Genomic DNA, 27,525 nt, shown 5'->3' with positions numbered 1-27,525 from the left:
GTAATGACAACAACAAAAGGAGGGCATGAAGTCGAAAGGGAGGGATATGGGGCAGTGGGGCACTGGAGACTAGGGATGTAGCCCATTGGTAGAGCACTTGCTTAGCATGTTTGAGTCCCTGGGTTTGAACTTTGTCACCACAAAAAGAATCAGGGGAAGGGAAAAGAATATAGCTTTTTAAATACAAATCCACTCTCTTGTTAAATATGCTACAGCTAAATAGATAATGTTGGTAAACTTGCTCAACTGTGTCTTAATTTTCTTGCCCATAATAGAGGGCCAATATTAATGCTTCCTTTAAATGTCCCAGAGGACATAAATGGGAAGGTGTCACACGTATACAGTAGGCACATCTGTCACCTGTGAGATGTTATCGTCAGCTACCTTCGATGTTTTGAGATGGGTGTAAGATTATATGGCTATGGAAATCATATACTCTTGGTTGAAATCTCTTCCCTCCCTTCTGACAGGAAAATGGCAAATGCTGGAAGGTGGCCTCCTGAACATCACCAAGGTGTCTTTCTCAGACAGAGGTAAATACACATGTGTGGCGTCTAACATCTACGGCACTATAAACAACACGGTGACACTGAGAGTCATCTTTACCTCTGGAGACATGGGTGTGTACTATATGGTGGTGTGCCTCGTGGCCTTCACCATTGTCATGATCCTCAACATCACCCGCCTGTGTATGATGAGCAGTCACCTAAAGAAGACTGAGAAAGCCATCAATGAGTTCTTTAGGACAGAAGGTGCAGAGAAGCTGCAGAAGGCTTTTGAGATCGCTAAACGCATCCCCATCATAACCTCAGCCAAAACTCTAGAGCTTGCCAAAGTGACTCAGTTCAAAACCATGGAATTTGCTAGGTACATTGAAGAGCTTGCCAGGAGCGTGCCCCTGCCTCCCCTCATCATGAACTGCAGGACTATCATGGAGGAGATCATGGAAGTGGTCGGGCTGGAGGAGCAGGGGCAGAATTTTGTGAGGCATACCCCAGAAGGCCAGGAAGCCCCAGATAGGGATGAGGTATACACCATCCCCAACTCTCTGAAGCGAAGTGAGTCCCCCACCGCTGACTCGGATGCTTCATCATTGCATGAACAGCCTCAGCAGATTGCCATCAAGGTTTCAGTTCACCCCCAGTCCAAAAGGGATCATGTAGATGACCAGGAGGGAGGACACTTTGAGGTCAAAGATGAAGAGGAGACAGAACCATCAGAGGAACATTCCCCAGAGACTGCAGAGCCTTCTACAGACATAACGACCACGGAGCTGACGTCCGAAGAGACGTCTCCTGTAGAGGCACCAGAACGAGGACTGCCACCAGCACACCTAGAAACAACCGAGCCAGCAGTGACATGTGACAGAAACACCTGCATTATTTATGAAAGCCATGTCTAATCTTAACTCCGAAAAGCTATGCATATCAAGAAAATCAGGGGCTGCTCCTTAATACAAATGTAGTATGCACTTGCCGCTAAGCCTTACCAGGAGACGCTCATCCCTTAGGTAAGAGTGATGCCCCCTCGAGAGGGAAGACACCTGCATGGAGTTCATGTGACTGGAATCACCCCAGTAGAAAAGGATCTGAAGAGTGCTGGGGTACAGAACTGATAAGATGGAGCAGGGGTCTGTCCGTGTGATCTGAACTATAGAGACCATTCTCTGCCAAATTCCTTAAGTGGTGATGCCCTTTTGGCCAAGAGTACACTATTGTTGTAAGACGTTCTGAGTTCAGGAGCCCTGTCTAGTGCGTACTGCATTGCTTTTCCTTGGAAAATTACAGGTCTGCTACAGTAGCAAAGGCTCACACATGGGTTTGTTGCACTTTGTTGTCAGTTTGAATTACCTACGCCGTTCTTTCCTAATGGAGTAGTTGTTATTATATTAATATTAATTGCTCTTTCTGCTGGAATCTTCTGTGTCACCTTTGTCCTTATTTTCCTTGAGGAGGGTTGACCTCAGAGTCTTGGGTGTCAGCCACAGACACAGTTGATATCTGTAAGTCATATGTAACGCTCCAAAGCAGTTACTACACGCCTTTTTATTTTTCCTAATTTCCTCTTTAAAAAAATTAATAACCTCACATCTATTTTTCATAGACTTTTTGTTTCCAATGAAGCTGCTGTTGTGAAACTGAGAAAAACTCTGCCCCCAGATAGCACTTTAAGAGTCAAATAAAAACATTTACCTGCCTGCCCAGTTCTGAGAGCATTCAGCTGTGGTATCCAGTGAGATTGTAAATGCTTAGATATACCAGTAACACTCATGTAAGTGTAAGATCAAACGAAGACAGGTTCTTTCCCTGGGAGATTTCCTTCCAAAGACAGAGATGTCTGGTGATTTCCTGAAGGTATAGCAGATCACCTTCCCACAAGGCCTTGCAGGATCCATAGAATATTGTCAGCTCCGTAGATTTAAGGCAGCAAAACTAGTGGCTCGGCAAACAGTATAACCAAGTCCCCATTAGACTGCATACTTGACTTGTTGGGCATTGCAAGATGAGGAAAATAACCTAGATGACTTTTATCCTAAAGTGATTCAATTCTTTGTCCCACTAAAATGCAGTATATGTAAGGTAGCTTGATACTAGAGAAAAGAACACAAACCAGCCATCCACAGGTTTAATACTTGACTGTGCCAATAACCAGCTGCCAGGCTTTTGGCAAGGCTGGGCCTCAGTTTTCTTCTCTGTAAGACAGGGCAAACTGGAATGAACTCTGAGGGCACCTCGCCCCCACCTAATGGGATCAAATTCAGAAGAAAAGAACCCAATAGTTAAACTTTTTTTTTTTTTGCCTCTTTTCATGATATGAAGTTTTAAACAGTTTTGCTTCACCTCTGGAGACCCACTTTTAATGCTGTATTAGTAACTCAAATGAGAAGGATCACAGCATTTTCAACAAAATCGAGAATCGTTCCTCTCTGAAAATAATGAGGCCCTCTTCTCCGATTTAAATTTAATCTCGGTAAGAATAATGAGTACTGTTATTTTATTTTTAAATACAAACAAGGGAGACTGAAACTTTAAAACAGAGATCAGAAGCCACATAGTGTGTGATGGGCATGATGGGGTTATGACTTCAGAGGCTGCATGGGTTATCAAAACAGACCCAGATGTTTAATGACCATGTGATTGCCATCAGAGGAAGTGACCATGGACAACTGCTTTCTTGCTGAGTTATTGGGCTTTTGCATGTGAGTTGGAGTATGCTGCTAATGGTCAGTAGTGTAGGTCACCCCTTGAGCTCCCCTTAGAATATCATGGAAAGTCTTTAAACTGTAATAATCCTTTTAAGTCAGTGGGAACAAAAGTGGGTACATTAGGCGAGGTCCGTGTGTGATCTGCACTCTACAGCAGGGGTAGATGTAAGTGAGGATAGTAGGATTGTCTGCAGAAATGACCAGGACAAGGCTACAGACGATTCCTGTGGAAATCAATCTGACCAGACTTGGAGTTTGATCAGATTTACCCTGTATGAGAAATTCCTAATTGAAATATCTTATGGGTCACCTAAAGAAACCTATAGCCTGCAGCTATAAGAAGCCATGACTTCTTTTCGGGCTCTCTGGAGGGGGATTTCATATAGAAAAGTTTTTTCCCAGCTCTTAGAATATACAGAGTCCATGATTTTCATGAAGATTGACAAATACTTTTGATATATCTGCCCACAGTACCAACAGGGACTAACTATTGAATGTTTTGTTGATGATATGTGAACTCTATTCTATTCAGTTCTCATTCTATCCAAACCCATGTGTAGAATTCCTCCTGGAACTGCATTCCATACAGATACTGATTTAGGATTATAAGCTAAAGGAGGCCAACTTACTATGAAACAAGATGTATGACCAAAGAATGTTTCCAGTTTGATTTGGATTCTTTAGCCTGCAGTGGGATAGAGAGTGAGGGGATGATTTTCAAACCTTCCTCTTTAAGGCACCACCTGTTCTTGGGATAAGAATCTCCTACTTTAAAAGGAGCTTAGCTTCATATGGAATTTCTCTATCCAAATTCTGTGCTCTGGATATCCCTCAGCAGAGCCTTCAAAATGAGAATAGTTTCTCATGAGAATATGAAATGTGGAAAGCCTTATAACAACTCAGCTAATCGTTTCCCCCCAGAAGTGAACCCCATTCTTAGAATTATTCATGGGGTCCCATTGAACATATACACACACACACACACACACACACACATGCAACAGACTCATTTGGGCAGTTTTAAAAGTGTAACATTCGATCCCAGCACTCAACATTCAATCTCAATCTTTGGATCTGCTATAGTCATTCTTTAAAAAAAAAATCAATTTCAGGTTTCTGACTCATCTGCTTATACCTCTAGCAATTTTTTTCTTGAAATTCTGAAAATGATTCACATACATATGCATATTTAATTCTCTTAGATAATCTATAAACTTGGATGGTATTTATTCTGAATGGGAAAAATACCCAAAATTTTATATGGGGAAAATCTATGTAATTTATAATGGTTTGTTTTATATATTTATATTTTCATATCTTTAGGGCACATCTGTTGTTCTCATCTTTTTGTACATCATAGTTGGCAAAAAGAAAAACTAATACTTGACTAAAATCTCTAGGAACCAAATGTGATATATGTCATACATAATGTATATAAATTGCTCGAGAAATACGTGAATGTTCCCACCCAAGCCAAGCATTGTTTTGTCATGTCATTACAGCCAGAATGTCTGGGGTGCTTACAAACATTACTTTTTCACAAGGAAGACTGAAAAGCCTGATATCCTACACAGTGGCTCTCGGACTCTCTTTCCCTTCGTTATCTTATTTGTCCCTTCTTTAACTGAGTGCATCCTTCTAAAGGGCAAATGAGAGCCAGTGAGAACACAGGAGGAGTGAATCTAGTTATGGCTTAGGTATATCACATTAATAGATTGAGGGCATGCTTTAAATCCCAGGTTCAGGTTGCCATTCACTGGCCATGTGGCATCTGCTCAGTTCTATTGCACACAAAGGGTAGGGCATGAAGAATGAATGAATGCTTGCATGTTTTGAACAGGCACGGTGGACATTTAGTGCAGCATAGTGGTGACTATGGGGATACCCATGTGGCACTGGAAGTAATGTTGTAGAAAATCAAATCAGCTACTTTTTTCTTACACACTTTGAAGTAGTATGTTTATTCCTGTGTTAGAACTTTTAAATGGCAGTCTCAGTGATTACATGAACTAGGGATTTCCTTCCCATGTCTTCATTTGGTAAGAAATAGACCATCAAAGTCTCTTTAAAACAATGTTTTCTCAGTACATTCAACTGCTTTCCTCCATATGACTTAGCACATCCTCTCAGAAACCCCATAAGTAATTTTTGTTTTTATTGTTGCTTCTTAAACACTTACTGGTAGTCTTTAAATATCACTCAAACTCCATTGTGTATTTACACACAGTTTTGAACATATATTAATTTTAAGATATTGATTTTACATTTCACCAATCAAGCCTTCAAACCAGTAACGAAGTTCATTTTATTAATAGCCTTTTATGATTTCTTCAGAGATTAACAGGCTTTGATGAAACAAACCATTGGTGAGTAAAATAATCAAATAGTACATAATTATTATATTTTCCAAAAGACTAAGTGGTTGATTATTATACAAGAAAATCTCATATAAGAAGGATGCTCTTTGAATGACTTTTCTTTTCCTTAAAATGGGCATGTAAGTGGCTAGCTCTGAGACTACTACAATCACTAAAGATAGCTAGAATAAAGCTAAAAAGTAAATCATTCTAAGAGCGTTATGGAGAAAATCAATTTTTATTATTTAACCAATTATAAAAGCCTCAAAATGCATCTCTAATACTACAGAACCATGAACAGTGAGTTAGTTTCAAAGAATATGTTCGCTTCTATTTTTTGGTTTACTGTGCTTCACTAGTTCTGAACATTCTTTGTTAAACTGGGAATGAGAAATGAGATAGAAGATGTATCAGGAAGAAATAAGAAATAATTTAAAGGTATAAACAAATGACTAAACTAGAAGTTGGTATCACTGTAGTAAAGAGAAACCATGGCTTGTGATCCATCCTGTAGTCTGATGTTGCTTTAATAAAGGGTTTACACAGGTGTGTGTCGTGTGTCATATCTTACCTGAAGAGCATTTAATTGTGACCTGAATTATACCTTGCAAAGGATATGAAATCTGTTCCCAACTCATTTCCCCACTTTTTTTTTTTTTTGCACCTGCAGTGCTTCTTGGGAAATGTGGAAAATGAATTAATTTCTATCCTCGTTCAGAACTGTATCCCAGTTCTACCATGACAAACTTTATAGAGCAGTTTATCTCTTCCATATGAATTTTAGTCATACCATCAAGTCGAGAATCCTTCTGGAATTAGTTTGGACCAGGAAACTCACACGTCTTAAGCATCACACAGAAAGAATGCACCTGTAGTAGAAATTCTTTGAGTCACCTGAACAACACCAGACCAAGGTTGAATCCAAAGACTCAATGAGTAGGTTCTTCATGGTCAAGTAAACTGCAAAAGCTCCAATCCTTTTAGATGTCATGTGGGGTGAGTAAGAAAGACTAAAAACACTGTGGAAAAGAACTAGAACATTCTGCTATAGGTAGAGCAACTACTCTAAGTAGGCCAGACACAACAGATGATTGTGTTACCCAAGACACATTGTATATAGCATCTGTCTGTTCTTTTGCTTGAACAACAAAAAGATTTAAGAGGTTTACATTAGCATTGTTGAGCAAATTCTAAGCTGCACCATGACAGGAGAAAAATGAGAAAGGTTGTCCTGGTAAACTTGAGCTGATTTGTATCACAAAGACCCAAAACAGTACTGATGATTTTTTGTTCAGGTTCTGGAATGCAGTGTTCATAAGTGGATAAGGTTGAGTCCAGTGCTTGTGACTTTCGAAGAAGCATATAGATGTAGAGTTGAAAATCAAGCATCAGGTTAGCTGATGTAGTCTTCCCTGGGACATCACTGACAAGTAGTTCGTCTCTGCTTGGAGAACCCCTTACCCCGGAAGTAAAATATTCTACTGGTTTTTTTAGGTGCTGAGTCAAAAATATTAAATGTTTGTTTCCACTGGTCCTTTGTGTTAGAAGCTTGACTCGGTCCTTTCATAATAAAACTGTAGTCTTTACTGTCAACACAACCCAAATTTAACACACACAATATATCGGACACTGTTACATTAGCTGTGCGTGTGGTGGCCGTGAGTTCCAGAATGGCTTTTTTTTTTTTCAAATGAGACATTCTTAGTGTCTCTCATGCTGTGATGATGCAGGCTAAGTATAAAAGAAGAGGTTTACTTAGCTCACACCTTTGGCTCTGGAAAGAGCACAGCAGTCTGTGCAGGACTCACCTGGACTGCTCCCTCTCAGCGTGGATAGCAATGGCAGGATTGTAGATGGAAAGATCATAGAAAAGGAAGACAAGGAGGACCTTCCCTTCAGAGAAGACACTCCCCAGTGACCCAAGGGCTGCCCACTGTACTCCATCTCTTTGAAGTCCCACTACCACCACACTGAGGAAGAAACCTCTAACAATAAATGTTGGGGGACATGCTACATTCAAACCATAGTTCCGGTGGCAATAAAAAGTCATTAAAACAACTGGTCAAGAGAATAGAATCTCTGACCACAGTGAAGACCTAACATTCCAGTTAGGGCCAGTCCATCACCTGGTCATGAGACCACCCCTAAGAAAGGGACTCACCTTAAGCTGTGCTAGAGAGAGAGTAATTTTCCTTTCAATTGAGATGCTATACTTTTCCTTGCCAGGAATTCTCCCATCCCCCACCCTCACCCAAGAGAAGGCACACAAGCTTCATCTGGGTCTGCCTGCTTTTTGGGACAGAATGGCACAACTTTTTCTCTTTTTCCATCTCTTTTGGATGTTGACCACTGTTACCCAAGCCCTTGACCCCTCGGGATGGTCCTTGTGGGTATGGGGTAAGAAGGTAACAGAATCAACAATACAGACCTGGATTCAGTGAGAAGTGGAAGCATACTCATTTACTGTAGAATTGGGGAGTGCTTTTATACCCTCCACCCATGCCCCATTGGTCCATGGCCTCTCGCCCCTTGTTGCTGGCACCATCTGATTGGCTGGCCAGATGATGGACTCTGTAGTCCTTTGTCTCCATGTGCCAGGCAGATCTTAAGGTTATAAAATACGGATGCAGCTGTTGTGCATTTGTGGGCCACTATCTTGGTCACCAGTCAGGGTATGCTAACTCATTTCTCCTACAGACCAGAACCTAAGTATGCTCTTTGGGCTTCCTTATCTTCCTCTAAAGCCCTCACCAATACTGGCATGTGGCTGCTTGTCTGCCATATATACGTCTGACCTCCATGTTTGTTTAAATGCCGTGAGATTTTAGCTTCTCTTCACCATTGTTCCTTCCTGGTCAGCTGCTGATATTTACAGCCTGCCTGACATGAGGTGATTTGTTTCTTTCTTTGTTTGTGGGGGTTGTTTGCTTGTTTGTTTTCCCTTAATACAATTGTCCTCAGACCTCTGTATCAATCTATTCTTATATTATGCTTAACAGCTGGGAAGAGATAGGTCTACAGATTTATTACCTCAATAGATCACTATGTTTCCAAGGATTTAGTAGAATCAACTTGAAAAAAAGAATATATGGCTTATATGTTATATCAAGATACTTCTTAAATAGCCAGTACTAATCGCCTTTCTAATGTTAGGTGAAATCACCAAAGTTAAAATAATTTTCCTAAGGTAATGACAAATATTAAATATAATTACATTTAAAATAAGATTTAATATGGACTAATATCCAATATATATAAAGAACTCAAGAAGGTAGACTCCAGAAAATCAAATAACCCCATTAAAAAATGGGGCTCAGAACTGAACAAAGAATTCTCACCTGAGGAATACCGAATGGCAGAGAAGCACCTGAAAAAATGTTCAACATCCTTAATCATCAGGGAAATGCAAATCAAAACAACCCTGAGATTCCACCTCACACCAGTCAGAATGGCTAAGATGAAAAATTCAGGTGACAGCAGATGCTGGCGAGGATGTGGAGAAAGAGGAACACTCCTCCATTGTTGGTGGGATTGCAAGCTTGTACAACCACTCTGGAAATCAGTCTGGCGGTTCCTCAGAAAATTGGACATAGTACTACCGGAGGATCCAGCAATACCTCTCCTGGGCATATATCCAGAAGATGTCCCAACCGGTAAAAAGGACACATGCTCCACTATGTTCATAGCAGCCCTATTTATAATAGCCAGAAGCTGGAAAGAACCCAGATGTCCCTCAACAGAGGAATGGATACAGAAATTATGGTACCTTTACACAATGGAGTACTACTCAGCTATTAAAAAGAATGAATTTATGAAATTCCTAGCCAAATGGATGGACCTGGAGGGCATCATCTTGAGTGAAGTAACACAATCACAACAGAACTCACACAATATGTATTCACTGATAAGTGGATATTAGCCCAAAACTTAGGATACCCAAGATATAAGATACAATTTGCTAAACGCATGAAACTCAAGAAGAATGAAGACCAAAGTGTGGACACTGTGCACCTTCTTAGAATTGGGAACAAAACACCCAGGGAAGGAGTTACAGAGACAAAGTTCGTAGCTGTGATGAAAGGATGGACCATTTAGAGACTGCCGTATCCAGGGATCCATCCCATAATCAGCTTCTAAACGCTGACACCATTGCATACACTAGCAAGATTTTGCTGAAAGGACCCAAATATAGCTGTCTCTTGTGAGACGATGCCGGGGCCTAGCAAACACAGGAGTGGATGTTCACAGTCAGCTATTGGATGTATCACAGGGCTCCCAATGGAGAAGCTAGAGAAAGTACCCAAGGAGCTAAAGGGATCTGCAACCCTATTGTTGGAACAACATGATGTACTAACCAGAACCCCGGAGCTCTTGTCTCTAGCTGCATATGTATCGAAAGATGACCTAGTCGGCCATCAATGGAAAGAGAGGCCCATTGGACTTGCAAACTTTATATGCCCCAATATAGGGGAATGCCAGGGCCAAAAGAATGGGAATGGGTGGGTAGGGAAGTGGGGGGCGCTATGGGGGACTTTTGGGATAGCATTGGAAATGTAATTGAGGAAAATATGTAATAAAAATATTTAAAAAAAAGATTTAATATGGTAATATGACTCTCTTGAGACAGTAAATCTCATTCAATTTATCATTACCCATGTGTTTTCTACTTCTTGCCTGATATTCATAACAAAGTTAAATTATTTTGATGAGTACTTGCAACTGATTGAAAGGAAACCAAAGACAAGGGGCTAAGCTAGGTGCCTATTAATACATCAAAGACACCCTCAGCATCTCAAGTACCAGTTACAAAGTCCTGGCTCGCCTGGCGGTGGCGGCGCGGCGCACACCTTTAATCCCAACACTTGGGAGGCAGAGGCAGGAGGATTTCTGAGTTCAAGGCCAGCCTGGTCTACAGAGTGTGCTCCAGGACAGCCAGGGCGATACAAAGAAACCCTGTCTCGAAAAACCAAAACACACACACACACACACACACACACACACACACACACACACACACACTCACACACATCCTCTCTATACTTCTTACCTTTGACCCTAACCCTAAACTTCTCCAGACCCTGCACTCTGTTTCCACCCTGCCTGCTTGGCCACATGATCTCTTGGTTCTCAGCTCCTCTCTTCAGCCACTTGCCTTCTTTCCTCCCTTGCTCTTCCCTTCTCTTTGTTTCTTATTCCCTCCCCCTCCTCCACCACCCACTCTTTTCTGCTGACCATGTTCATCCTGGACTCTCTTGGATACTTCTGACTGTTCTCCCTCATAGCTACAATAAAAGCCATACCTAGGAATGGTCATGCCCTCATATCCATTCACTGAATAGAATGGTTTTTCCTATATTTGACTCTGGTTTTAAGATTCACAATAGACTAGAAAACCCAGTGGACCTAGAAATCACCTGAGCATAGGCTGCTAGCAAAATTAGGAGCCTTTTTCTTGTTTCTTGTAAATGCTGCACAGCGTGTTATGGTGCTGAAAACCAGGATCTAACATTGAGATATTGCAAGGTAAAAAAAACATTTTATTTACAGCCCAGCCAATCTTGTAGTCTCTCTTAGTAGAAGAAGGATTCTGCCCAGACCAAATGCAGGGAAACCTCTTTATAGCAAGCAAGCAAGTAATTACAAAAGTGGAATTTTGCAGTTATTTTTATGATCATGGGAATGGTACAAGTTATGGGTTTATGGTCAGACACTTCCTGTAACATACCAAAAAACAATGGAAACAGTTTATGACATTTGAATCACAAGATTATAGAGAAGGAACAAGTTTTAAAAAAACAGAAACAAAAATAACAAGTTGACCTTTAGCTGAGGACATGAATATACAGGAAAAGACACCATAAAGAACAGTATACAAATAAATAAAATGTTAACATTATGTTTAACTAGGAAAAGGAAAAATAGGATCAACTGTCCCTGAACAAGCATGCTCTTAGAATTGTTCATGGTTCATACAAAGTTCTTCCACACTGGAGACACTCAGCCTCTTTATATTTATGACTGGCTGGACTGCCTGTTGGGGCTGCTGACTTGTAACTTGGACACATAAATAAACAAAATCTTGAGGCTTCAAGAGGCTTCTGAGTCCTAACAACCAAGGTTCTCACACAAAACAGAAAAAGAAAGTCTGAAGAAGTGGGTCCCAGCTTCATGCACTGCCTTTATTAGAGGGAACGGTGTTGGTGTTTGATGCAAAGAAGAAGAAGAAGAAGAAGAAGAAGAAGAAGAAGAAGAAGAAGAAGAAGAAGAAGAAGAAGAAGAAGAAGAAGAAGAAGAAGAAGAAGAAGAAGAAGAAGAAGAAGAAAGAAGTAGTTTTGAGGCCTCAGATAATGGGATAATGTAATTCCATGTTCTACATTATTTTGTAGGGAAAAAAGGAAGGGGAGTTTTGTGACCACTGGACTTTTTACAATGTGCAAGGTATAGCTTTCTGTGTCATCAGCTCATCCAGATTTATGTCTTCTCAGGAGTTGAGGGACATTAGTGATGTGTGTGAACACTGCTGGATTCCATAAAGAATGCAAGTGTACAGTTGTGTGTATATTTGAAATCTATGGAGTATTTTATGATACCTTCTCTCCTTCCCTAATTTGAAGGAATGAAGTATGTTTTACTTTTATGAATCTTTTGAAACTGCTAATTTCTGTTTTAGACAAGTACACAGGCTCTCTGTAGCCAAACTACATTGATCAAACTTCCCACACCCAGACATGCTGAATCAATGAGGGATTTACAGGATGACTATAAAAACAGAGCAGCTGCAGCTAGTAAGAAGTTGTCTCCATCCTGAGACAACACATGGCTAACACCTCCTCACAAAGGAGCTACCGTGGAAGACACAGACCATGAAATTGCACATGCTTCCTCCAAGTCCTTATGTATGGATTTAGATTTCTCCTTCATAAATCTTTTAAAGACTTCTAGAACACTCAAAAGATCAGGAGACAAGCAGATCACAGCAGACAGAGACACGGGGGAAAGAGGCCCTAGGTAGATTAACATTCAATGTGACCAACTTCCAGTTGCTTCTCCCTCTCCAAGTCAAAGACTTAGTACCCTTCTGCCTTGGACTTTCCTGCCAGGGGAGCTTCTGTGTCAGGAACCAGCCAGCTTTCTTTTCCTTGTCAGGATTATCTAATCCCCAATAATAACCCAAACCAATTCTGGAGAGAAAGGGAACCCATCATATACACAAGCATAAGTATTTGAGCTCCGCCAGACAAGCTAGGACACCGTCCTCCAGACTCCTTCCCATTCTGGGGAATCCATCTCTTTGCTACTAAGTTGGAAGTGGAATCTGCTGCCCAAAAGATTTCCCCCACTGTGCTGGCAGAAGCTAGAGTCATCTGGGAAGAAAGAATCTCAACTGCAGTAGTGCCTCCATCTGATTGCTTGTGCAAAAGGCTATGGGGCCTCTTTGTTAATGATCAATGTGGGAGGTGCCACCCCTGTGCAGGTAGTCCTCAGCTGTAGAAGAGTGAGTATAAGCAGTGTTCCTACATGACCTCTGCTGAAGTTCCTGCCTCTAGGTCCTTGTCTTCCTTGAGTTCCTAGTTTGGCTTCCCTCAGTGATAGCCTGTGATTGGGACACAAAAATCAAATAAACTCGTTCCTCCCCAAGTTGCTTTGGGTCATGGTCTTTATCACAGTAATAGAAAACAGACAGGACACCCCCTCCAAGAAAGGACTAGGAGTGAGAGTCCAGGGTGCCAGTGAAAGCAGGTGACACAGATCTCACTCGGAATCCCCAGGTCATTACCTGTAATCACAGACAGGGGAGCCACAGATAGTCACTCAGCTATCCTTCTGTAAATAATAGGGGTTTAAGTGGGACAATCTCTGTCTTCTCGGTAGCTATGTGAATATTTGGAGTCTTTCAAAAATTAAATTCTTTGCTTGTTTTAGTTTGCTTTCTTGCTTTGGTTTTATTTTAATTTTTCAAAAGGTGCTGAGTTTCTGTTCCTTTTTTGGAATTATAGCTGCCTTCTTTGAGCCATGTTTCCTAAGGTGAGTTTTTAACCAAACTTTGACAATTCTAACACCAGTCTAAAGGACCTGAGAGGTGGGGAGACTCATAAGAAGGGAAGGCTGTAGACACTTGGCAACTTTTGTTATTAAGCATGACGCATTGGCATTTTTCTCTAGTTACTAGTTGGCTCTGTGATCATAACTACTTTTGGGGATCCTGTGATCTATATGGTTGCTACTCAGAGACCCAGTCAGTAAACCATAATGATCTCTCTCTCACTCATTTCCAACTGCAGAAGAGAGTATCACGAGTTTGCAGTTTTACAAGAGCAGAATACTTTCAAACCTAAGCCCATCCTGGATTATGTACTTCAATTTTATTGAACAGTTCAGTATAGCTGTATTTCACATCCTTATACAAGCCAGATGTTGTTGGTTCACACCTCTAATCCCAACACTTTCGAGGAATACTATTCTTGGTTTTGACCTGAGCTAGTTAATACTCAACAGTACTAACTAGAAGAGCTAGTTAATACTCAACAGTACTACTTATGAGTCAGGAAGAGATTGCTATTAAAGGGTCTAGGAGGCAATGAAATGATAGTGTTTAGCAAGACACTATGGTATATATGTACATAGTTGAAAATAGGGATCAGAGCTCTTCACAGTGACCTAGGCCAGAACTGGCAATTAATATGGAAGATGTAAATCAGGCTGCCCAGGAGGTGTGCAGCCCAGGTAACAAGAACACTGGTGAAAAGAACTACAACTCATTTATTTAACACTGGGATGAACTGTTGGCAAAGGTAGAGACATCAGGACAAAGTCACCAAGGGTCAAGGACACAGAAGCAAAATAAAGGCTTTTAAAAGGCCCCATAGGCATTGTTACTTGAGAGCATTAGGATCTTCAAATAGAAAAGTTGTTCTTGCCTGAACTTGCCTTTGAAGAAGAGTGAAATGATTGAACGTTATCTTGTAACTCTAGTCTTAGGAGGAACTGTGACTTACTTACAGAATCTAGCTTCTCAACACGTCAGATTTGGCCAGAGGATAAACATTTCTGTAGTTTCCTGTTGACTGAAGGACTCTTATGGAAATATTAAAGTAGGTTTTCTACCTCAAAATCAAGAGGATAGTTCTGCTTTATGACACCTTCTTTAGAGTTCATCATTGCCCAAATGTGAATTTAGTGGAAAAAATGTGTACATTCTCATCTTCAGCATCTACATCTTGACTACTGTTGGGAGCATGGGTTTTGTTCCTGTGTTATGTGGATGAACTCTATCTGAGCACTCCAAATCTGGGACATGCATTTCATCAAGACTTCTTATCTTGGTATAACTATAGATTCACATTGACTCAAGAAAGAGGTGTCCAGTGTAGCCTTTACCTAATTTCTCTAATGGCAATGTCTTATTATACTGCATCACTGCCTGCATCTTAATACAGTTCCCAGGCTATAAGTTACTTTTCTCATTACTATGATCAAAGGTCTGACATGAGCCATCCTAAGGCAGGAAGAGTTGACTTGACTCATGAATTAGAAGCACAGTCCACTATGGCAGGCAAGGCATGACCCTGACTGCGGCAGCAGGAGCAGAGAAAGAGAATGGTTATGTCTCTTTGGCAGTTGAGAATCAAAGGCTTGGGGCAGAGGCATAGTTGGCCTATAAAACTCTTTAGCCCTGCCTCTGTGAGTGCCCACTGAGACTCATGCCTGACAGGCCTTAAAACATCCCACAGTAACATCTGGGAACCAAGTGTTCAAACACATGAAGTGGTGAGACATATTTCACAATCAAACCATGACGCTAGTCTTAACCATTTTTCCCATCTTTTCAGGCACTCATTTGTGTTCAGGGAGCGATGATTTGATTAGACTACCTAACCCACTGAGATGTGAGCATCTCTGGTGGTGGAAATGTTGAAGGAGATTAACAAGAGCAATATTGACTCTCCAAGGAGACTTCAAGAGGGTTGGTGGTAATGGCACCGCTGCTCAATGCAGGGGAGCATCCTGAATCCAGCCTATTGAAAACTGGAGACAGAAGCTGCCTAAGAAGACTGAGAATATTAAAAAGCTGCTCCTTCATACCGTCAACCATGGACAGCCATGCCTAGATACCAATCAATTTGTAACATATGACATATTATATCTGTATGACCATTTATAAATTGTTCAGTAAATTCATAAAAATTATATTCACTACCTAATTTTCAGTCAAGAATCCTCTACAGTTTTTAGCCATTCCTATTTCTTGAACAGACAGAACCTCTGTGCTTAAGCATTTGGTTATAAGCTCATTGATATACTGTTTTTAAAAATCAAATTGTCAGCTCTTTTTCAAGAAACTATTGCCACCAACAGTGGAAGGCAGACTTTCAGTCAAGTAGCGACATTAAGGCATCTTTTAAATGTTCCTTTATTCAGAGCATGATGGATCAATTGGAATGCTTTGGTTCATCAGCCTCAAAACTGGTCCTTGTAACTGGCTCATTGGTAACACTGCTTTTCAAAACTGGAGGTTAAGAATAAAACCCTAAGCCAGGCAGTGCTGGTGCATGCCTTTAATCCCAGCACTTGGGAGGCAGAGACGGGTGGATTTCTGAGTTCGAGGCCAGCCTGGTGTACAGAGTGAGTTCCAGGACAGCCAGGGCTACACAGAGAAATTCTGTCTCAAAAAAACAAAAACAAAAACAAAAACAAAACAAAACAAAAAAAAAGAATAAAAATCTATACAGTGCACTCAATGTGAAGTCCCAGAGGTATTATAAGCTGTACTCTGTTTCTTCTTTCTGAACATGATATATTTTACAGCTTTAAATGTTTATTTTTACTCATTTATCAAAAGCACGATTTGACATTTCCTGTCATTTTCTTGATATCAGAATGTTTCACCACAGCTAGATAAACAAACCTGTAAGTCATTTTTGTGTTGTAGTTTGTCTCCATGGTAATATTTATCCTCCTTACTCCATGGCTTGTAGGCAGCAAGAAAGAAAGAGCTAGAGTTGGGGAGATCGCTCAACCCATAAAGGGCTTGCAGAGGACCTAAATGTAAGCCCCAACACTGAAATCAAAGGTCAGGTGTGGTGGTGCATGGGGGGCAGAGCAAAAAGATCCCAGCCAGCTTAAGCAGAGAACCCAGGTCCCAGTGGCAAGCCTTGCTCCCCACCCCACCCCACCCCCCAAAAAAACAAGGTGGACAGCCATCCTGAGAAATAATAGCCAAGCTTAATCTCAGGCCCCCATATGCATATGAATACTCTCATAGAGGAACATGCAGGTACACAGCCATGGTAGCAACTGGCATCTGGGCTCTGCAAAGACCAGAACCACATCCACACTTGCACATCTCTTTCCCTTCCCCCCAAATCCTAAAGACTGCTGGCTTTACTAAATCAGGATTAAATGAAAAGAGTATCTCTTCCAATTAATCAAGATTTGTTGGGATTGTATTAAATTAGTAACCCCAATGAAGGACAGTGCTAGGGCTCAAACCCAGGGCCTCATGAACTAGCCCTCTGCAATTGCGGTATGCCCCTAAATCCCAAAAGCACATTTTGAAGAATTTCTTGAAATTTAAACTTTATTTGTACAGGCCTTCATACCCTAGATGTACCTCCATACAATCTAGATGTTTCTGTATACCTAAAGTTTGTAAGTTACAACCTAAACCAGTTTAATACTGTGAGGAGATGGGGCCTTTATGAGGTACTTAGTTCATGAAAGTGGAGTCCTCAAGAATGGGACCAAGATCTTACAAAAAGGGACCCAAAGGTGATCATTTGCCCTGAATGCCAAGAGGAGTCTCAGGGAAAAGGCGCCACCTATGAGAAAGTTGACCCTCACTGATCACCTCCTCTGCTGTCACCTTATGCCAGGCTTTCTAGTCTCCAGAACTGTGAGAGATAACTTTATGTTATTTATATACTAGCTAGACTATGGTACTGCTGCTAGAGCAGACAAACAGACTATGGCAATGCGTTATCTCACTAGACCTCTTCTTTGCAAGAGTAATAGCCAGACTGGGTGACTCATGCTTGTGACCCAAGCACTCAAGAGACATGATGGGATGATTTGTGTGAGTTAAGGCCAGCCAGGAGTATACAGTGAATTCCATCTCAGCCTGGGTTAGAGTGTGACAAGCTCTGTCAGATCTCAAGCAAGCAAACAGATAACTTAATTTTCCCCATTTCTTTTTTTTTTTTCTTTTTAACTTTTCCTAATTTTTAAACAGGTTTCTGTCCACTCATTTCTGTCAGAACAAGGTAATTTTTACAATTAGAAATCTCTGCTGAAGTCAAGACATGAAAATTGTGATATTGAACTCATTTCTATGTCATTGTGTATCATATCCTGTGTCAGCACTTGAGGATGAGAGAAAACAGAACCACCTCCTTTCCACAGAGCAGATATTTTCAGAGACAGTATGGGCACACAGCTATGTGGACACACAGATATATAGACACCCAGCCATATGAGCACCCAACTATATGGGCATCCAACTATATGGACACCTAACTATATGGACACCCAGCTATAGGTTAAAACATTTAGCTGTCCAAAAAGAAATGGCTTAATCACAGGTTTCTTTTCTAACAAAGGAAATAGGAGATTGAGGACCTGGAAGCTCCCTGGAGAGTCTGGTGCACGTCTGAGTTCAAAGGCTGAAGAATCTGAAGTGTGACATCTGTGACTGATGACAGCAGAAATAAGAGGAGAGAGAAAGGAGACATCCACTGGAGAAAATGGAGCACACACACCCAGGAGCTATCCCACTGCCTTTACTCCTTGCTCTATTCAGATCTGTTGGCAGTGAAGTGATCAGTGATGCCTACATTCAGGGTGGGTGGTCTACACTCAGTAACTGTCTTAGAAACATACCCACAGACACACTAGGAGTGTGCTTTGCAGATGTTTTAAGGCATCTCTCATTCATGTCAAGTTGACATCTCAAATTGGCCATGACACTCATAAATATCTCTAGTCTACCCTCGGATTCCTTAGTCACCACTAACATTCATAAAATGTCCAAATATTATGTTAAAATCAGTCTTCCTCCCCATTATTTTACAGAGGTCTTTGCAAATCAAGGTTGGGTCTTCCATTGGCTGGAATGATGACTCAGTGGATAAAGTATTGGTCATGCAAACAGGAAAACCAAAGTTTGGATCCCAAGAATCTACATAACAGTCAGGCAGGTTTGATGGCCATCACCATTTCCAGCACTACAGAGGCTGAGAAGGAAGCCCTAGGGCAAGCTGGCCAGCTAGAATAACTAGCATTGGGGAACTCCAGGTTCAAAGAAAGACCCTGACTTACAGTTAGACTAGCTAGAATTGGTGAGAGACCCTGACTTAATAAACATAGTGAGGGGGACTGAAGAACTCATCTGTCTTCAACTTCAGTCTTCTATCTGCACGTGCACACATATGTGCATCCAACCACATAAGAACATGCATCTACACAAACAGCAAACATATATACACAGGCAATCTTTTGAAAGCTGGATAACTCCTTACTTCCTCCACAGTTTTAAAGAGTAAAAGTGGTGGGGCCTGGTTTACCTCTATTACCCTCCTTACTGTCAGATCCCCAAGATCTCATGAGTTCATCTCCTCCCCTCACCCTGAAGCTTCCCTCCATGGACATGCATCCTGCCACTGTCAGCAACATCAACACATCCTAGAAGCCTCAAGCTATTTAACCATGAACCATCTCCCCGTGTGGCAAACTACTTACACATCTACACAGCGTAGAGGGTGATCTATGCTGCCTACACACGTGCATTACACATAGCTCAGCACACCCCTGAAAACTGGAGACAAGAGAAAAGAAACCCGTCTTGATACAGTCGCAACCCATTCTGATAACTCTCAAGAAATAGGAACTATGGAAGAATGTCCCTAGAACAGAAAACTGAGGAAGGGATATACAGTGGAAATTGATGGGATTCTGAATATATCACCTCCTTAACAGATAAATGATTTTCCTCTTAAGAGATATTTGATCCAGACATAGTGCTCTGGGGTAGAGACAGGTATGTCTTGGAGTTCGAGGCCAGCTTGGTTTACAGAATGTGTTCCAGGACAGCCAGGACTACACAAAGAAACCTCTATTAAATTTTTTAAAAGAAGTATTTGAATATATTTAACTGCAATTAGATGATGATAAGATGATATGTGGAAGATTTGATAGCGTTATGCCCTGGTTCCGTGGGAAACCCAGAAGAGCTCAAGAATTGCGAAGTCCGCTGCAATTTGCAAGAGTCCTTTTATTTCGAGTCTTGACTCAGATTGCAGGCCTGATCTCTTTCAGTAATTCAGCTTTATTTGCAAGGTGTCTGCAATAGCCATGGGCAAAGCAAACACTGGAAGAGAACAGAAAAAGCAACAATAATTGGTGTTCTCAGCGACTCTCCCTACCAGCAGAATTTGTCTTGGTCTTGGTAATCAGGCACATCCATAGACAGCTTAGAAGTGACTTCATGGCAACCAGGCATCTTTACAGCCAGCTCACAGGGACCCATGATGACATACATCATCTCTAGTGGCCAAAGAGGCTACAGCGTCACTCCTGTGTCTGCCCCTTTGCACATGTGCCATGGCCCCTGACACATGGCCCTTAATGCATGTGTCACAGCCCATAAAGGCCTTGTTCTCCCTGTCCCCTTACTTCTTCTTCTCTCCTCCAGCTCCCAGAGGCTGCTTCTGTTTTTCCCTCCCACGTGCTGCATGGTGTGATTTGTTTGGGACCCACCGTATTTCTAACAGATCGTGCTGATAGAAACGACCATATGTCTTTGTTGGTAAAGAGATAAAACCTTCATGATATTCCAAGGGGACATTGCACTTTAATTAGGACGACCTTGGAAAACTTTGAGAAGAAAGAGTAAGATAAAGGTAGAGGGATGAAAAGATCTAAAGAAAGTGAGATTAGGAGACAAGGCAAGGCCCTGGGAAGGCTGGATGGAAAAGAGAGCTAGCAGCCAAGTCAACAACCCAAGGTCTATTGGCGCCAGCTGAAGAGACCTGGAATTCAGTGTAGAACTTTTCCTTTATCTTTGGGCAACATGGCTGCCCTTACGGGAGGGCAAACATGACAGGTACCTGCTAGAGAAAGATAAATGAAGGAAAAGTAGAGGCCTGGACAGCAGTTTGGGGGCAGGATTTTTCAATGACCAGAGTACAAGAGTGACAGTTTACTGATAGAGTCCTGAACTAGGTCTGTGACCCTGAGAGTAGATCATAAGGAAGGGACGTAGGAAATATTTGTCAGAAGGTGTCATCAGAAGCCTGACAACTGATGACAGTAAAATGGAGAAGCATCAAAATAAAGTTGGAGATTTAAAGCCTCTATAACTAACAGAATATTTGTTAGCAAAATTAGCACAAAGACATTTGGCATAAATTTACGTTCATAATGAATCCTGAGAAATCCATTCTCACTTCTTACAACTGCTACTTATGTGCATGTGAGCATGTACTTGGACAGAAACTCCGTTTCCTTCTTAATACAATGGAAATTATGAAATGCTTTCCCACAGGATGCCTTCGTGGGGTAGGACATTAAAAGCCCACTGAGAGATGAAAACATTCACTAACATTTTGTATATTAAAATTAAAATACAAGAAAACACAATTAGCAATTGGTCTTCTGTTACAAACACTTACTGTCTTTTATCATGATGGGACAATTACCAGAAAGTCTGATTGCTCAGAAGTCCCTAGTCAATAAAGAGAGGGGAATTATGGAAACATATCAAACAAATGAGTAGGAAAGAAATGACTTATCAAGAAACTTTGAGGTCAATAGGGGAAAATATGACTGAATATAACTTAAATGTTTTTAAGCTCATGTAAGAATTTTGGAGATGTAAACGTTTCCAGACTGGTTAAATTGCCAGTATCACTAAGTGCCAAGGATTTTATAGGCTTCAGTGGTACTATTAGCACCTTGGTTCAACGAGGTTACACATGACCTCCAGATGGCAGAAACAACTGTATACATCATCTCTTCATGTTGCCATTTGGGAACAAAAGAGCCATTGCTTCATATTCTTGTTGGATTGTGTGTCCTACTTTGTCTTAAGGAAAGGGAATCTTTCCATAAGTGCATCTAGCAGACTTCGCTCATACCCTAGAAGAGACACTGCCCTCCCATAATCATTAGGCTGAGTGTCTCCAATTTGCCCCAAACTTTCCATCTCAGATTCATGAAGTCTTTAACTATTGGTAGGTCTCAGGCAATGCATGTGTTCCGAAATGAGTCTTGGCTTGATTCAAGCTGGAGTATTAGAAGAATTTCTGGCAGTAAGATAAAAGCCAGAATTCCTCAGGAACTTGTAAATTGGTTCCAATCCACCAAAAAGAGTCATTGCCTCTGCCTCTAGCAGAAGAGACATATGGCTCTCCACCAACCTATACCTGTGGCTTCATATCAAAGCCCATGTTGTCCCCCCAATGTTCCCTCAGTCCCTATTCACAAGTACCTGTTATATATTTCAAATCCTCCACAGGTAGCCTCCTGACCCTTCTCCCTTCCCCCACTCCCCTTGCACTATGCTACCCCAGGCTGAACCAAATTTTCCCTCAAGGTTTTTATCTGCCTGCCCCATCCCCACTACTCTCCTTTCTCTCACAGACAGTCCTGGCCATGTCCAGTCTGCTCTTCTCTTTGCTCTGGACTCTTCCAGGTGCCTCTGGATTTTTTCTCTTAAACATAATAAAAACCTCCCAATTAACTATGGAGAAACAATTTCAATGGTTTCTTTAGTGAGACCCTTGCACATACAGCTGAATTCTTGGTATCTTCAAGTCAAGGCATGTGGTAAGTGTCTGTGGCTCTGAAGGAAAAAGCTTCTCCTACAGAAGTTCTGCTCCAGCTCCTGGGAAAGTTTCCCCAATTCAGGTAGAACAGCTCTGCTCAGGCCAAGGGAAGTTCCCCCTATGAAAGTGTTACAGTTCTGCTCAGAAAGGTATCCTGACAGTCGGGAGCCAAGGAGACCACAAAGTCACACAGCACAACAAACCTCACACAAGAGACTTGTTGGGAGAGAAAAACCCAGGAGGAGGGCTGCCATTGCTCAGGAGAGAAGCAGCAGAGAACCAGGGAGAATGCAGGCTTTATATAGGATTTCCTGGGGGGAGGATTTCTAAGGTGGCCTGAGATTGGACAAATTATGTGGCCTGATCTTTGGGCCAAGCTCAGGGATTGGTGGGAATTTTTTTTTCTTTTTTTTTTTACTTGTGTGGCTAGACCTGGCCACTCTCCAGCCATGAGAAAACTGCTCCTTGGGAAGTCTTGGGGTGGGGTCTAGCCATAGGAGTTCCTCTAAGGGCCTGGCCGCTTGTATGTCATGAGGGTTCACAAAGGGAGTCCACAGTTGCCTCTTGAATTGGTGTGAATAACCAACAAGTTAAGTGATATGGAAAAAATAAGTCACTGTAACTGTGTAGCAAATATAGCAATGACAACCTACCATACATGTGTATTTCTTCTCACTACGAATATGCATATGCACGCGCACACGCAAATATGATGTATGTAGACTGTACAGACTGTTTTACTAAAAGCCCTGTATGGATGAAAATGCATCTATACAAGAATCCCCTCTGGAACAGGTGCAAGCCCCTCAAGGCACACAAGTCCCACCTCTGAGGAACTCCAACTGCCAGGTTCCTACCCACAGAACACTCTAACTGCCCTAGTGGCCAGAACCAGCCCCTGCCCTAAAGAGTATAAAATCCAAGCTCAGGACTTGAAATCCCACCAATCCCTGAGCTTTTCCCATGCTTGGGATTTGAAATCCCACCCATCTCCACCCTAAAAAGCTCTTCCCCACTTCTCCCAAGAAACACTATATAAACCATGTCTTCTGCTCAGGTTCAGCTGCTTCTCCCTCAAGCAGATGCAGCCACCCTCCTGGGTTCCTCCCTTCTAATAAATCTCTTGTGTGAGGACTGTTGTGTGGTGTGACTTTGTGGTATTCCTTGGCTCTGGACTACCAGGATACCTTTCCTCTTGGAGCTGTAACACATCAGGGACTTTGTTTAACAATGATAACAAGTCGCCTCCAAAACAAAGGAATCAAACCTAACAAGTCTCCAGTGCTTCCAACAAGTGTTTACTGAATGCCTGCTGTTTCCCAAACAGGCTTGGTTCCAGGCACTAGAAACAAAACAAAATTCCTTCCCTCAATGAGATAATATTCTAGCTGAACAGACAGACAGACAGACAATAGACAAAAAGATAAATATTTACATTTACATTGGATGTGGTAAGTGCTAAGGCAGATAATGATATTGAATAAAGAGAAGAAGAAAGAATGTGGAGCCAGTCTCTATTTCATTTGTGGCCTCCATAGTAGAAATACAAACACACTGGAAAAGAGGATGAATGGGGTTTTGTGGGCAGGGATCCAGCATGAGCCAGATGGAAGGAGAATATCTGGCAATAAGGCAAAGGTGGGCATGGTACAGATATTGCAGGGACTTAGTGGCAGTGATAAGAACTATTACATCAATTTGAGATGGGACGTGGTTGGTGGGGGGGTTCCCATCTGTGAGGAATTATCTAGGAAATTTGTAAGTGGAGATGTCTCTTAAGTAATAAAGTACAAGGATGAAAAGAACATGATGCTGGATCAGGATTCTGGCCTTCATAGAGTCCATGCCTCTGCCTTTGTCTGTGTTGAATGCAGAGTCTTGGTAGGAGTCAACCATTTTGTGCATCAAGCAAATACAACAAATGAAGCCTTTTTGTTGTCTTTCACAAACCCCCTGACCCATAAACCAGAACCACCCACCACTCTAGAAGTTGAGAATGGCTAATACTGTACTAGCTCCCCTTGCATCTCAGACCTGGCTTCACAAACAAGCCTTTCTCCACAGTATGAGAAGGAGGATGGTGTCCTGGGAAGAAGTATTATGTATTTCCCATGTATTTCCCATCCTTCTGAGGACTGGGGTGACAGCAGTGGGACAGAAGTGGCAGGGGTTCTGTTCTACACTAGCATGTTATATGTGGTGGTAGTAGTTATGTTCTGGGGCTTATACCCAACTTCCAGCTTCATTCAGTCCAATGTTCTGACTTCCTATTCTCTCTCTCTCTCTCTCTCTCTCTCTCTCTCTCTCTCTCTCTCTCTCTCTCTCTCTCTCTCTCTCTCTCTCTCTCTCTCTCTCTCTCTCTCCCACCCCTCCTCCCCATATCCAAGATTGGCTTTGAACACCACATTATTCTGGTTTACCTCTGGAACCCTTTCCTTCTTCTCTGGTCTGACTTGATCTCCTTCTCACTGTAAGAGCTCCTGAAACTACAGCTAGTATATTGTAATTGTGTATAAGCCTAGACGCCGTCAGCACTGTAACTCCATGAAGATGAGAGAAAGAGATCTGAGGTCATGATCCATCTTCAGGTCAGAGTTCATATCAACTCACAGTAAATGAATTTTAGCTAAGTAGGTGAAATAAACAGGCAGTATCATCTGTGTCTGAATTTATGCCAGCTAGCTCAGGCTCCTTTATGATTAAACAGGCATGCTGAAATGGCTAGAGTCTAATGGTCTCAGTTTTGTTTTATTTTTAAATTGGGGAGAGATAGGGTTTAATAAATAATGCAAGAGATAGATTTAGTAAATAATGGTACCTTCCTTATATAGAACACATCTGCAGCATGCATAAGGTTTTCACAACATCTCAATGATTTCTTGGAACAATTTGAAGGGCCAGGTAGATGTCTCAGTTGATAAGGTGCTTGCATTGGAAGCATGAAGACCCAAGTTTAGATCTCTAGCTCCATGTTAAAGCTGGGCACCATAGTAGTGTCTATAGCACCAGCTCTGGGGGAAGATGGAGACAGGCAGATCTCCAAAGCTCACTGGCCAGTCAGTTAGTGAGCTCCATGCTCAATTCTGTATCACATAATAACAATAACAATTATGTGAAGAAATGGAGGAAGGCACCTAGAATTTATGTCTGGTATCCATATACAAACAGATGTATACAGTGATGGAGGGAGAGAGGGAGAGGGAGGGGGAGAGAGGGGGAGGGGAGGGGGAGAGGGAGAGATCCTTTCAACCCACAGTCTTTCTATTCTCATCATCCCTGAGATCAGCTCTTGGTTCTGTAGCCCCAGGGCTTTGTATCTACTAAAACTGCATGTAGACTTTCCCTCTTCTCTCAGCGAGCATTTTCTTTGCCTCCATTGCTTCAAGAGGAAAGAATTTCTTAGAGTCTCTGCCAGATCTGAAACCTCCATCTCTCCTCAGTAGGTCAGGTTACATAAGCAGGACACTTCACTAAAACTGTCAAAGGACAACTGCTTTTTCAGATTAGTAGGTCAGAGGATGCAGAAACCAACAATGAACTGAAATGATAGAAGAAGCCGATGGAACTCACAGCTGGTGCTACTACGTTTCTTAACTATTCATGAAGTTTGCAACTTGAGGGTTATTCATCTAAAAGGAGACATTTTACAGGGAAGCTCCTGTCTTTCAATCTCACCTATCCACAGATTTATTATTTATGAAGAGTCCTCCACTTAAACGGCCTGTGCTTTGACTAGCAATTGCATCTTGCCATTACTTTGAAAGTCTTGAGAATTGCTGGCTTAAGGATCAGTGAGCAAAACCAACTTTTAAAACATCCTAAATTCTGCAGAATCTCAGAGGTATAAAGCATTTCATCATGATCGTGTCCATTAATGTAAAATGCTTGGAAATGTGCTTTAGTCTGTATTTCTTTGCATGTTTATTTTCTATTGATCTAGAAGCATCACTGGGTATAGTTCCTATATTACTTATCATAGCTGCAATACTCTCAGAAGAAACTTAAGGGAGGAAGAATCTATTTTGGCTTGTACTTTGAAGTGACACAGTGCATCATGGGAGAGCATAGGAGTGGGCATCTTCATGACAAGAACATGTGGCTACTTGTTATTTATCACTGACAAGGAGATGGTGAGAGATCTCCATCTGGTATCAGGTTATAACCCATAAGGCCTGATCCCCAGTGATTCACTTCCTCCAGCTAGGGACCACTTTCTTAAGATTCCACAGCCAGGGTATGATGGCACACACTTGGAAGTTCAGCACTGTGAAAATAAGGAATTATGGAACAGCCTAGGATACATAGCGAAGTCTATCTCAAAACAAACGTTAGAGGGAAGTACATGAAACACAAACACTGGCTACAATGAAATGTACTGATTCACCAGGTGGACCTCTCTTAAAAGCTGAAATACATTTCCAATACTTTGCTATATAACTATGTAATGCCATAGTGTATGTTACAGCCTGGATATGTGCCTAATCACACAATCTGATTGTGTCAACATTTGAATGCACATGGGCAAAAACAGTAATTCCACACCATGTTATTATTAACCTTTCCTACTATGTAAAAATCTGTTTGTTTTGAGAAATGATATTGGCATAACCAAATTATACTTAGTTTAAATATTCCCTTCCAGTCTGTGTGGTTCCCCCATTGGAAAAACCTCTCACAAATGAAATATAATTCTGAGCCTTGTCAGTTTATATGTTAAGCAGCCTGATACACTGTTATGATAAGATGCTTTCCATTACAAAAGATTGTATTGTCCATAATCACTGTGCCATTTTATGTCTTACCCAGCTGGATGAAAGACTCTGAAATGGCTAAAGTTACATGTTATACAAAGTACTAGAATCAAAATACTGAGGTCCATAAAAATATCAGGAAAATGTCTTCTCCCCAAAAGGGAGTAGGAGCTACAGGAATCATTAGTTAAATGTAAACTCTATGTGTGCGTGTGTTTGTTCACATTTGTGTGTGTGTGTGTGTGTGTGTGTGTGTGTGTGTGTGTGTGTGTGTAAATGAAACAATTGAATCAGATCTCAAGGATGCCATCAGTATTATTAAGGACCTATCCTTTAAGTACGTGAAGAAAACAAGAATCTATCTTAGTTTCTACTTTCTGACTTTACCTAAT

General features: G+C 41.5%; 1 protein-coding gene across 2 annotated transcripts in view; it reads left to right on the top strand.

Moving 5' to 3' along the window:
* The window catches only part of Mfap3l (microfibril associated protein 3 like), a 49,787-nt gene extending 43,678 nt beyond the window's left edge, over positions 1-6,109 (top strand). For both annotated transcript variants that reach the window (XM_021170847.3, XM_021170846.3), the window contains exon 3: positions 471-6,109. In XM_021170847.3, the coding sequence (XP_021026506.1) occupies positions 471-1,402 (932 nt within the window). In that variant the 3' untranslated portion in view covers positions 1,403-6,109. The remainder of the gene's footprint in view (positions 1-470) is intronic.
* The last annotated feature ends 21,416 nt before the right edge of the window (positions 6,110-27,525 follow it).

The sequence above is a fragment of the Mus caroli genome, unplaced genomic scaffold (assembly GCF_978045245.1).
Source record: "Mus caroli unplaced genomic scaffold, Mus_caroli_1 scaffold_10, whole genome shotgun sequence".
Classification (NCBI taxonomy): Eukaryota; Metazoa; Chordata; class Mammalia; order Rodentia; family Muridae; genus Mus; species Mus caroli.
The sequence above is the reverse complement of the archived record's forward strand: the minus strand, read 5'-3'. Positions and strand labels throughout refer to the sequence as shown.